The 12,301-nt window shown below is 44.4% G+C and overlaps 1 protein-coding gene across 1 annotated transcript in view; it reads right to left on the bottom strand.

Moving 5' to 3' along the window:
• Positions 1 to 9,414: 9,414 nt before the first annotated feature.
• Positions 9,415 to 12,301, bottom strand: part of vps35l (VPS35 endosomal protein sorting factor like) — a 158,850-nt gene continuing 155,963 nt past the window's right edge. The window contains 1 exon segment of the mRNA XM_072481891.1: positions 9,415 to 11,125. Within this exon segment, the coding sequence (XP_072337992.1) occupies positions 11,027 to 11,125 (99 nt within the window). The 3' untranslated portion in view covers positions 9,415 to 11,026.

Here is a 12,301-nt window from a genome sequence, read left to right as displayed (position 1 = left end):
CTGGGTTGGTCAATATTTGTTTCTGAAAAGTCAGTAGTTGAGTTTGCAGGAAATTGCAATTATTGGTGAGGTTCTAAATGCTTGTTTAACTATCTTGAAACTTGAACCCAAATTTGAATTATTGCTACGTTTAAAATACAGTTTGGAAAACCTCAGTTAATGGGTCATTTCTGTCCCGACTCCAGTCATTCTCTCTTTTGCTAGGGACACGGTTCGAGATCGTAATGAAATCAAAATAGTGCAGAAACTGAAAAAACACAGCAGGTCTGGCGGGATTCATGGTGTTTCTCTCCGAAGAGGCTGCCAGACCTGCGATATTTCAGCATTTTCTGTTTTTCTGCTGGTCGAGGTGATAGTCATCATCCCAAGTGGCAATTCCTCACACAGGTAAGTTTTCACTGTGTTAAAAGGTTGTTGAACTGCAGAGATAACCGTGTGAAGATCAAAACTGTTATGAGATGTTGTTATTTGCACATTTTTCACGAGGTATTGGATTGAAATCAGGAGGAGGAACCCAAGCTGATCTTTTTTCTCTCTTTGTTGCCTGACTCGGGGTTCTGAAGTCAGCTTTTTTTATTTTTTCATTCATGGGATGTGGGTGTTGCTGGTTAGGCCAGCATTTATTGCCCATCTCTAAATGGCCCCTGAGAAGGGGGTGGTGAGCTGCTGCCTTGAACTGTTGCAGCCCATGTGGTGTATGTGCACCCACTGTTCTGTTAGGGAGGGAGTTCCAGGATTTGGGCCCAGCGACAGTGAAGGAACGGCGATATATTTCCAAGTCAGGATGGTGAGTGACTTGGAGGGGAACCTCCAGGCGGTGGGGTTCCCAGGTATCTGCTGCCCTTGTCCTTCTGAGTGGTAGAGGTTGCAGGTTTGGAAAGTGTTGTTTTTTCATAGAATTTACAGTGCAGAAGGAGGCCATTCGGCCCATCGAGTCTGCACCGGCTCTTGGAAAGAGCACCCTACCCAAGGTCAACACCTCCACCCTATCCCCATAACCCAGTAACCCCACCCAACACTAAGGGCAATTTTGGACACTAAGGGCAATTTATCATGGCCAATCCACCTAACCTGCACATCTTTGGACTGTGGGAGGAAACCGGAGCACCCGGAGGAAACCCACGCGCACACGGGGAGGATGTGCAGACTCCACACAGACAGTGACCCAAGCCGAAATCGAACCTGGGACCCTGGAGCTGTGAAGCAATTATGCTCTCCTCAATGCTACCGAGCTGCCCCTGTTCAAGGACCCTTGCTGAGTTCCAGCACTGCATCTTGTAGATGGGACACACGGCTGCCACTGTGCGTCGATGGTGGAGGGAGTGAATGTTTGGATGGGGTGTCAATCAAGGGGCTGCTTTAACCTCAATCATGTAAATCTTCTTGAGAAAATGAAGCTGGGCAAGTGAATAAAGTAGCAGTGAGTGAACATTTTGGGTAAATCGGATATAATATAAAGAACACTTCTAAACTGGGGGAAGATAAATTTTACACGGTTGAGATAACTGGTGGGAGTGGGCTGGATTTAACTATGGAAGGGAAAACTCAAATCAGTGGGAGGCATTCAAAGACAAAATTCTACGAACACAATGTAGATAAGTCCCCACGGGGAAATGGTGCTACTGTCACGTCTGGGGCCCACTGATTATCCAGAAACATACAGGCCAAGATAAAACAAAAAGAAAGCTTCTGATAGTCACAAGACTTAATACTGTAGGTTATGAGGTGCGTTTAGCTCATTTGGCTGGACAGCTGGATTGGGATGTAGAGCGAGGCCAACAGCGTGGGTTCAATTCCCGTAGTTGATAGTGAAGAGGAAAGCTGCCAGCTCCAGAATGAGATCAGCGGTTTGGTTGAGTGGGCAGGAAAGTAGCAAATGGAATTCAATCCGGAAAAGTATGAGGTAATGCATTTGAATGGGAAGGGAATACTCAATAAACAGGAAGATATTGAGAGGGATTGAGGAATGAGAGACCTGGGATTGCATGTCCACAGGTCCTTGAAGGTGTCAGGACAGGTGGACGAGGTGGTTAAGAAAGCACATGGAATGCTTTCCATCATTGGGTGAGGTATTGAATACAAAAGCAGGGTTGCAATGCTGGGACTGTATAAAACCTGGATAGGCCACAGCTGGGGTTTTGTGTACAGTTCTGGTCACCACATTACAGGAAGATCCTGATGCTCTGGAGAGAGTGCAGAGGAGGTTTACAAGAATGTTACCAGGGCTTGAAAATTGCAGCTGAAGAGAGATTGGATAGGCTGGGGTTGTTTCCCTTTCGAACAGAGGAGACTGAGATGTGGCCTGATTGAGGGGCCTACAGGAAACTCGTTTTCCCCGAGGTGAGGGGTCAATTACCGGGGGAGGGGGGGGCATAGATTTAAGGTGATTGGTAGAAGGATTAAAGAGGACATGTTAACATTTTTTACCCAGAGGGTGGTGGGTATCTGGAATTCACGCCAGTGTTGTAGCTATACTGGGACAGCTTGGCTAGGGGTGCGGCACGTTCCGGAGCTCAAATCTTCTGTACTATTGCCGGAATATTGTCAGGGCCCACAGCCTTTACTGTGTCCAGTACCTTCAGCCGTTTCTTGATATCACGCGGAGTGAATCGTATTGGCTGAAGACTGACATCTGCGATGCTGGGGACCTCCGGAGGAGACCGAGATGGATCATCCACTTGGCACTTCTGCTGAAGATTGTTGCGAATGCCTCAGCCTTGTCTTTTTCATGGATGTGCTGGGCTCCTCCATCATTGACGATTGGGATATTTGTGGAGCCTCCTCCTCCAGTGAGTTGTTTAATTGTCCACCACCATTCACAGCTGCATGTGGCAGGACAGCAGAGCTTAGATCTAATATGTTGGTTGTGGAATTTCTTAGCTCTATCGCTTGCTGTTTGGTATACAAATAGTCCTGTGTTGTAGCTTCACCAGGCTGACACCTGAAGTTAAAAACTCACCACTATTCTTAGAATTCCCCCTATACCAAAAAGGGTTGCTATTCTAAATGGTGAACAGGGATTCTCACTCCCCGACTCCTATGCAGGCTTCGGTGGGTGCTATTCAGGTCAAACGATGTTTTCAAGTTATCCCCTGGTATAACCCATACCTTCACAGAAGAATTTTACCTACTTACCCCTCAGTAGCATTGATATCCTGGGTCCTGCGTTGCTAAGTAAGTAAAGTAGGCTAATAACCACTGTTTCAGGTTAAAACTTTTAAGTTATTTTATTATATGTTTTTTCTTTTTAAAAGATGCAATCACTGTCTTGACAGAAAAGTAAAAAGATCTTGCTTCTGGATCCTTCTGGTTGGTTGAAGGGACCTTCAGGCCCAACTTGACAATCGATCTGCTTTTTAAAATCTGGTCTTTCGCTGATGAGCTCGGTTGCTGTGTCCTATCTTTCCCATGTACCGAGCTGAGAGCCGGCTCTGCTGGCTGTCCCCTTTCTTCGGGTTTATATATTTTTCTAACAGTTATCTAGTTTTTATGACTTTATTGTAAAGTAACTCTTGATTTTCTTTGATTGTAAAAAGTATCTTTGATCTAAACATTCTAATCCAACTAAGTATTCATTTTGACATAACCTCATCTCATAGATCTGATTACATTGTGTCCTTTGTGATGTTCAAGATGCTTTGACGTCAAGAGGTGTTACTTTTGGTTTGGTTCCTGTCATTTCTATAGTTTTATTTTCCAATTGTGTCCTCGGCTCATAATTTTGACTGATTTTGGCTTTGAATTATGTTTCTCGTAGACTGATAGTCTCCAGTTTTCTTTAATTTATCTGGTATTAGCAACATTTCACACTTAGAATTGTCACCAAATTCAACTGAACCTCATCCTTTCTTTCCCAGATGCTTACTAAGATAGTTACTTTCAATGAAGGTGTGAGCCATTGTTTTTGGCTTCATTCAAAATCCGGTTTGTCTTGTTTGCTAAGCCTGCTTGACCAAGGATATCTGCATTTTACAATCCTGCTGTTAACCCTTTGTGGGATCTTTCCCTGTATCCTCATGTTTCTCTCAGACCAGATATTGCCAGACTTCCATGTTTCAAATGACACATCTTTCCATATTTTCAATAACACCTCATTTTTCGGTACACCTGATGTTGCTCCTGACATGCTCTTCCGCACTCTTCATTGAGCCAGGGTTGATCCCCTGACTTGGTGGTAATGGATAGAGTGGGGATACGCTGGGCCATGAGGTTGCAGATTGTGGTTGATACAATTCAGCTGCTGCTGTGGCCCACAGCACCTGGTGGATGCCCAGTCGTGAGTTGCTGGATCTGTTCAAAGTCTATCCCATTTAGCACGGTGGTAGTGCCACACACTATGGAGGGTATCCTCAATGTGAAATCAGGACTTTGTCTCCACAAGGACTTGTGTGGTGGTCAGTTCTACCGATAGTCATGGACATCTGTGCTAGGTTGATGAGGTCTAGTGTGTTCTCCCTCATCGCCTGCCACAGTCCCCGTCCAGCAGCCATGTCCTTCAGGATTCAGCCAGCTCAGTCTGGTACTACCGAGCCACTCTCGGTGATAGACATTGAAGCCCCCCACCCATATTCTGCGCTCTTTCCACCATCAGTGCTTCGTCCAAGTGGTGTTCAACACAGAGGAGCACTGATTCATCAGCTGATGGTGGCTGGTACGTGGTAATCAGCAGGAGGTTTCCTTGCCGATGCTTAATCTGAAGCCATGAGACTTCATGGGGTCCAGCGTCGACGTTGAAGATTCCCAGGGAAACTCCCTCTCGACTGTATACCACTGTTGCCACCTCTGCTGGGTCTGTCCCACCGCTGAGACGGGACGTACCCAGGAATGGTGATAGTGGTGTCTGGGACATTGTCCGTAAGGTATGATTCTGAGAGTATGACTGTCAGTCTTTGCTTGGCTAGTGTGAGACAGCTCGCGCCCAACCTTGGCACAAGCTCCCAGATGTTAGTAAGGAGGACTTTGCCGGTGTCATTTAGGGTGATGTCGGGTGGTCCATCCAGTTTGTCCTCATTTGAGTTTTTAGCGGTTTGCTAGGCCAAGTCCGAGAGAGTCAACCACGTTGCTGTGGGTCTGCAGTCTGTGGGTCTGCAGTCTGAGCCAGAACAGGCAAGGGCGGCAGATATGGTTCCGTATTGACGATCGACCATGGTGCCATAGTATTCATTGGACTTAATTCCAGATATTTAATTAAATTCAGATTTCACCATCTGCCTTGGTGGGATTCAAGCCACTGTCCCAGTTGAGATCAAACTGGGTATCACTGGAGAGGCAGAGTGAAAATATCATTATCTGGTCACCAAACAAAACGGTTCAGGGGCCTTGGTCACTATGTTTAATTAGATCACTTTATTCTACACATTTCATATCTAAAGTTAATAATTAACTTGATCAATTTAAGTGAGATTGCTTATGACACGGAGTTAGATGGACACCTGCCACCTTGTCAAATAGACTAAAATATTGGCAGGGATACAACACAGACCAATACAAAGGCAAAGTCATACAAGTACTGGAAAACTGAAAATATAGGAAATATTTACATTTTCTTATGATGGCTGTGCTTATGCACCCCACAGCCATCTTCTACAGTTACCATCTGCCAATTATAATTTAATTTGTAACTTTTTTTAAACTTGCAGGATCTGTGGACCAGGTCTGGTCCAGCTTTCTCTCAATGCAGTTCCTTTAGAAATGATAGATTGTGGATTACATTCCACAGAGAACACATGGGGCTGGTTTAGGACACTGGGCTAAATCGCTGGCTTTTAAAGCAGACCAGCAGCACGGTTCGATTCCCGTACCAGCCTCCCCGAACAGGCACTGGAATGTGGCGACTAGGGGCTTTTCACAGTAACTTTGTTTGAAGCCTACTTGTGACAATAAGTGATTTTCATTTTCACATTAGCATCAAACGTAATATTTGACCAAATTAGGTGTATTTTTGCCTCTGACTTCCCAGATTGGTTTTTATTGTTCTCTCAGCTTCCTGATTCCCTTTTAAAGGAATTTGTGGGCTTTATTCCAACAAATGTTTTGTAGCAGATAATTCCGCATTCTCATAGTCGATCGTTTTTCAAACCACCCTTTTTTCATTCCTGTGATTGGTATTGCTGTTTTGAATATCTTGTAACAGTATGGATATATATTTATCATGGTTCAACAATCAATTTCCCATCCTTTTGTTTGTAACTCAGGCCTTTTCTGGTTGTCTGAAGCCATTAAGCAGTTGGTGTATCTGCCCACTGCTGTGAACATTCACTAAACAGGGCTGGGCTATTATTGAAATTCCAAGGTGCTCCTGTATCATTGGGATTGCACAAAATTACAGAAAGCAACAGCTTTTTATTGGAGGGGTGTTGGGTGAAAATCTAATTTACAGACATTCACAATAGGGATTTTCCAGTTATTTAATTGAAACAGCAGATTTAATATATCTGTAGCTACAGCTTTGTCAGCTGATCTGTACAAGTCTGTGTGACAGATAATGTCCTAAAATGGCAGATGTTGGAAATCAGAAAATGCTGGAAATACTTAACACATCCGGTAGCATCTTATTTTTTATTTAATTGTGGGATGGACTGAAATCCTCAAGCACCAGATTCATTTGAAAATAAAGGATTTGCTACCTTTATTTCCTCAATGTTTTATTTTTGCTTTAAGGTTACAGGTTGCACAAACCAGCTGCAGTTTTTCAAGATGATTTTATCCATCAGTAAAGTTAACTGTTCCTAATCCAGTCTCATCTTTATTGTTCAAAAAAGGCAATGCCCAAATATTTCTGTAATAGAAATCAAGTGTTAAAACTGTAACTGGCCTTGATGTGACATGGAGTGACACTCCCTCCTCCAGAGCGTCAGGTCACATTTGTACAGTCCCTTTATAGCACACAGAAACATCCCAAGGCTCTTCCCAGCAGTAGCATCATAATAAACAAGACACCAAACCAAAGGTGCCTAGAGTGTGGTCAAAGAAGTGGGTTTTAAGGAAAATCTTACTGGAGAAATATAGTTATTGGTGACACAAAGGGAGGGAGCAATGCACAAAGAACAGCCCACATTGAAGGATTGTAATGGAGGAGGCGATTACAGAAAAGCACATCAGGAAATTCAAGAAGGATCATTTGGAGACAAAGAACTGGCAGCTCTACACCTACAGGGACATGGGAGATAGTTGTAGTGAACTTGGTGCAAGAGAAAAGGAGAGCAGCAGAGTTTTCAGTCAGTTGGAGCTTCCAGGATATGGTGAACGGGTGGCCCCATGAAAACATCGTCTTCGTATGAAGGTAACAAGGCATCAATGAAGACTTCTGCTGGGTTGAAATAGAGTTGGTGGTGAATAAAGGTAGTGAATGGCAGAGTGTGTTTAGGATTGAGTTCCTCCAGATGCTCGGGTTCTGGGCAGCCTATTGGGGGTCAGGGAGGAGAATGGAGTCAGTGGCAAGACATAGACTTAAACTTAGCAGAGGCTGAAGCAAAGCTTCAATCTTTATGATTAGCTGCAGGAATATGGCTCGTCTAAGGCTGGCTGTTAGATGAGTAGTTAAACATCTGAATTAATGGAGGTTAAAGGGCACCATGCACCACTCTTCTCTAGTTTCTGTCCTTCAGTTAATTTAATATCCCTGTGTGCTGCCACTGCACTTCTAACCTCGGGCTTCAATTTTACTAACACACCAAAACTAGAAGAGATTTCAAGACCAGTTAAGTCACAAGGGAGATTGGCAAGATTGGATGGCATTTATTTTAATGAAGAGAGTGACTAACATGGTACACGAGTTGAGGGCACAAATTAAAGCATGGGGGGTATGATGTCATTGAGACATGGTTGAGAAAGGGGCAGGATTGGCAGCTCAATATTCTGGGATACAAGATTTGCAGGCGAGAAAGAGGGGGTGTCGCAACTTGATCAGGGAATCAATTACAGCAGTAAGGAGGGGCAACATCTTAGAAAGCTCTTCAACTGAAACCATATGGGTAAAATTTAAAAACCAAAAAGGAACAATCACACTGCTGGGAGCGTTTTAAAGGCCCTGAAACAGTGAGAGAAATAGTCCTTAGGCAGCACCTTCCAAACCTACGACCACTACCATCTAGAAGGACAAGAGCAGCAGATACCTGGGAACCCCACCGCCTGGAGGTTCCCCTCCAAGTCACTCACCACCCTGACTTGGAAATATATCGGTCGTTCCTTCACTGTCGTTGGGGCAACATCCTGGAACTCCCTCCCTAACAGCACAAGGACTGCAGTGGTTCAAAAAGGCAGCTCACCACCACCTTCTGGAGTGCAACTAGGGACGGGCAATAAATGCTGGCCGAACCAGCGACATCCATATCCCCTTAATGAATAAAGAAATTAGAAGACCAGTTATGTAGGCAAATTTCAGAGAAGTGTAAAAGTAATAGGGTGGGGAGTGGCACTGGTGGTGCAGTTGTTAACACTGCTGCCTCACTGCACCAAGGACCCGGGTTCAATTCAGGCCCTGGGTCACTGTCCATGTGCAGTGCACATTCTCCCCGTGTCTGCGTAGGTCTCACCCCCACAACACAAAAGATGAAGCTGGGCAAGTGGTTGAAGTGTCAGTGGGAGAGAATTTTGCAGACAGTGATCATGATTTATGGCAGATAAGGGCTCAAGCAGCAGGAACCCGAGAGGCGTACAGAATGTGCAAGAGGGAACTTAAAAAGGAAATTTGGAGAGCAAAAAGGGGACTTGAAAGGATACTGGCAGAAAAAAAGTACATTAAGGGTAAAAGGATAACGAGGGAAAGAGTCGGGTAATTTGTGTGTGGAGCCGGAGGATGTAGATAGGGTTCTAAATGAATACTTTGTGTCAGTGTTCACTCATGAGAGGGACAGTGGGGATAGAAATCAGGGAGAAGGACTGTAATAAAATGAAAGAGATTAACAAACAGAGAGAAGGTTCGGAGTGGTCTGGCAGGGTTAAAAGTAGACAAATCTCTCAGTGCACGCAAATTTTGGAGATGTTTGGGTTTTGAAATTGGACCAGGCTCGCTGTAGTCATGTGTCCTCTGTCACGAGGGATTCTTTACAGGCAGCCATTTGACATTCAGTTCAATAAAGATACTTTACATAAGTGTCGGAGCTCCTAATCGCCTGTTTAGAGGAGAATGAGTTCTCCCAACACCTTGATCAACATTAATCTGTTCACCACCAATACCAAAAAAGATAAAACTGATCAGTTTTGTGGGAAGGTTACTGGCTACTGAATCTATCTACAGAAGACATTCTAAATTAGGCAGTGAAGATCATGGCATCAAAGTGTTCACCAGATAACAGTTATTGAAAATCAATCGTTCCTTAATAATATGTAGCTGAGTCTTATTGACAAAATTATATTTAAGAAATATTAAATATGGGAGAGGTGTCAAAACGGGACAGGAAACAAGTTCAGAAATGCAATAAACATGGGTTTATTTTTTGTATGCACAGAACTGGTTTTGTCATTTTATATCTGAGATGTTGTGTAATATACAAGAGCATCTTATACACCATGAATCACTTTGAATTTACCATTGTGATTGCGCTGACCAATTTGCTTCTATTGTCACAGATACAAAACATGATCTCTGCTTTAAATCCATTGAAAAACAGATTAAATATTGTAGCTGACACAAGATATATTTATTTACCAATTTCAGTTTACATACTTTTAAAGCATCAATTCTGGTCCTTCATTTAGAAATGAAAAATATTTGCAAAGTGAAGTATTCTCCAAAAAGTGCCATTTACTTTATATTTTCCAATAAGCAGAAATATCAAAACCATTTTAAGCTCACGGACAATTGCCAAGAAGACATTTCGCTCAACTTTCCTTCAAATGTCAGGGAGCAAAGATTTTTCCTGTTCTCAATTTGTACTGAAATTGCGAGTCTGTGTATAAAAACATTTTCAAATAACTGGAATGAAAATCTTCCTTTAGAATGTAATAAATGGACCGATTCCCTGAAAAGATTAGAGACTCCACCAGCTCAAGAGATTATATCTTTCTGGGTGCTGTGTACAGTGAGGGTGAACCTCGAGTGCGTGTAGTGAGGGTGAACCTCGAGTGCGTGTAGTGAGGGTGAACCTCGAGTGTGTACAGTGAGGGTGAACCTCGAGTGTGTACAGTGAGGGTGAACCTCGAGTGTGCACAGTGAGGGTGAACCTCGAGTGTGCACAGTGAGGGTGAACCTCGAGTGTGTACAGCGAGGGTGAACCTCGAGTGTGTACAGCGAGGGTGAACCTCGAGTGTGTGTAGTGATGGTGAACCTCGAGTGTGCGTAGTGAGGGTGAACCTCGAGTGTGCACAGTGAGGGTGAACCTCGAGTGTGTACAGCGAGGGTGAACCTCGATTGTGTGTAATGAGGGTGAACCTCGATTGTGTGTAATGAGGGTGAACCTCGAGTGTGTACAGTGAGGGTGAACCTCGAGTGTGTACAGTGAGGGTGAACCTCGAGTGTGTAGTGAGGGTGAACCTCGAGTGTACAGCGAGGGTGAACCTCGAGTGTGTACAGTGAGGGTGAACCTCGAGTGTGTGTAGTGAGGGTGAACCTTGTGTGTAGTGAGGGTGAACCTCGAGTGTGTACAGTGAGGGTGAACCTAGAGTGTGTACAGCGAGGGTGAACCTCGATTGTGTGTAATGAGGGTGAACCTCGATTGTGTACAGCGAGGGTGAACCTCGAGTGTGTGTAGTGAGGGTGAACATCGAGTGTGTACAGTGAGGGTGAACCTCGAGTGGGTGTAGTGAGGGTGAACCTCGAGTGTGTAGTGAGGGTGAACCTCGAGTGTGTACAGTGAGGGTGAACCTCGAGTGTGTACAGTGAGGGTGAACCTTGTGTGTAGTGAGGGTGAACCTCGAGTGTGTGTAGTGCTCTGCCTTCTAATCTGATGCATTTTGTTTACAAGAAAGGTTAGTCACTTACAATCAGCGTTAAAGTTCTATATATTGAAGGTGATTTGTTTTCTATATTAAAGGCAGGCATCATCTGAACGACAGTTGTACTTTCCAGTAGCATCAAGAGGCAGTATTATGTCCGGGATTGAAGGGGGAGCCTCAATGTTAACTCTGCAAAATGGCTCATGTTTGGTTGTTTACCTTGCCGTTTGATATGTTCCAATGTTCTCACCTTCAGGATAATAAAACATTGATCAGAAATGCAGGTGTGCAGACAGACAGTTGATAATAAAGTGACGGTCAGTTGAAAACTTTCCACAAGTATCTACAACACACATCGTATTGGATCACAACACGTTTACAAAGAACAAAGAAAAGTAATAATAATCTTAATAATCTTTATTGTCACAAGTGGGCTCACATTAACACTGCAATGAAGTTAGTGTGAAAAGCCCCTACTCGCCACCTGTTCGGGTACACAGAGGGGGAATTCAGAATGTCCAATTCACCGAACAAGCACGTCTTTCGGGACTTGTGGGAAGAAACCGGAGCAGCCGGAGGAAACCCACACACACACAGGAAGAACGTGCAAACTCCACAAAGGCAGTGACCCAGCCAGGAATCGAACTTGGGACCCTGGTGCTGCGAAGCCACAGTGCTAACCACTGTGCTACAGGATAAAAACAAATTTCTGCAGATGCTAGAATCTGAAACCAAAATAGAAAATTCTGGAAAATCTCAGCAGGTCTGGCAGCATCTATAGGAAGAGAAAAGAGCTAACAGTGTTGGAGATAATGGCTTGATGTTCAGTGGTCTGGTCATGGTCCAGGGGAGGTAGGAAGTATCTGAGAGTTGGCGCTCAGCCTCTGCGGGGTGGAGGTCAGTGTGCTAGATGACAACAGCACCCCGTTTGTCGGCAGGTTTGATCACAAAGTCGGGGTTAGACCTGATGGAGTGAAGAGCAGAAAGTTTGGAGGAGAGAGATTGGAATGGGTGAGGGGGGCAGTAAAATTAAGACGGCCAATGTCCCGTTGACAGTTCTCAATGAAAAGGTCAATGGCAGGTAATTGTCCCGGCAGGGGGGGGGGGGGGGGGGGGGGGGGGGGGTCCACTTGGAGGCAGAATGTTGGAGGCACACGAAAGGATCAGTGGAACGGGGGAGGATTCTTGCCCAAAATGGGCACAGACACAAAGGCGACGAAAGAAGAGTCAACATCATGTCGAGCCCGGAATTCATTGAGGTGGATTGGATTTGTTTATTGTCACGTGTTCCGAGGTGCAGTGAAAAGTATTTTTCTGCGAGCAGCTCAACAGATCATTAAGTACATGGGAAGAAAAGGGAATAAAAGAAAATACATAATAGGGCAACACAAGGTATACAATGTAACTACATAAACACCGGCATCAG

The sequence above is a fragment of the Scyliorhinus torazame genome, chromosome 17 (assembly GCF_047496885.1).
Source record: "Scyliorhinus torazame isolate Kashiwa2021f chromosome 17, sScyTor2.1, whole genome shotgun sequence".
In the NCBI taxonomy this organism is placed as follows: Eukaryota; Metazoa; Chordata; class Chondrichthyes; order Carcharhiniformes; family Scyliorhinidae; genus Scyliorhinus; species Scyliorhinus torazame.
The sequence above is the reverse complement of the archived record's forward strand: the minus strand, read 5'-3'. Positions and strand labels throughout refer to the sequence as shown.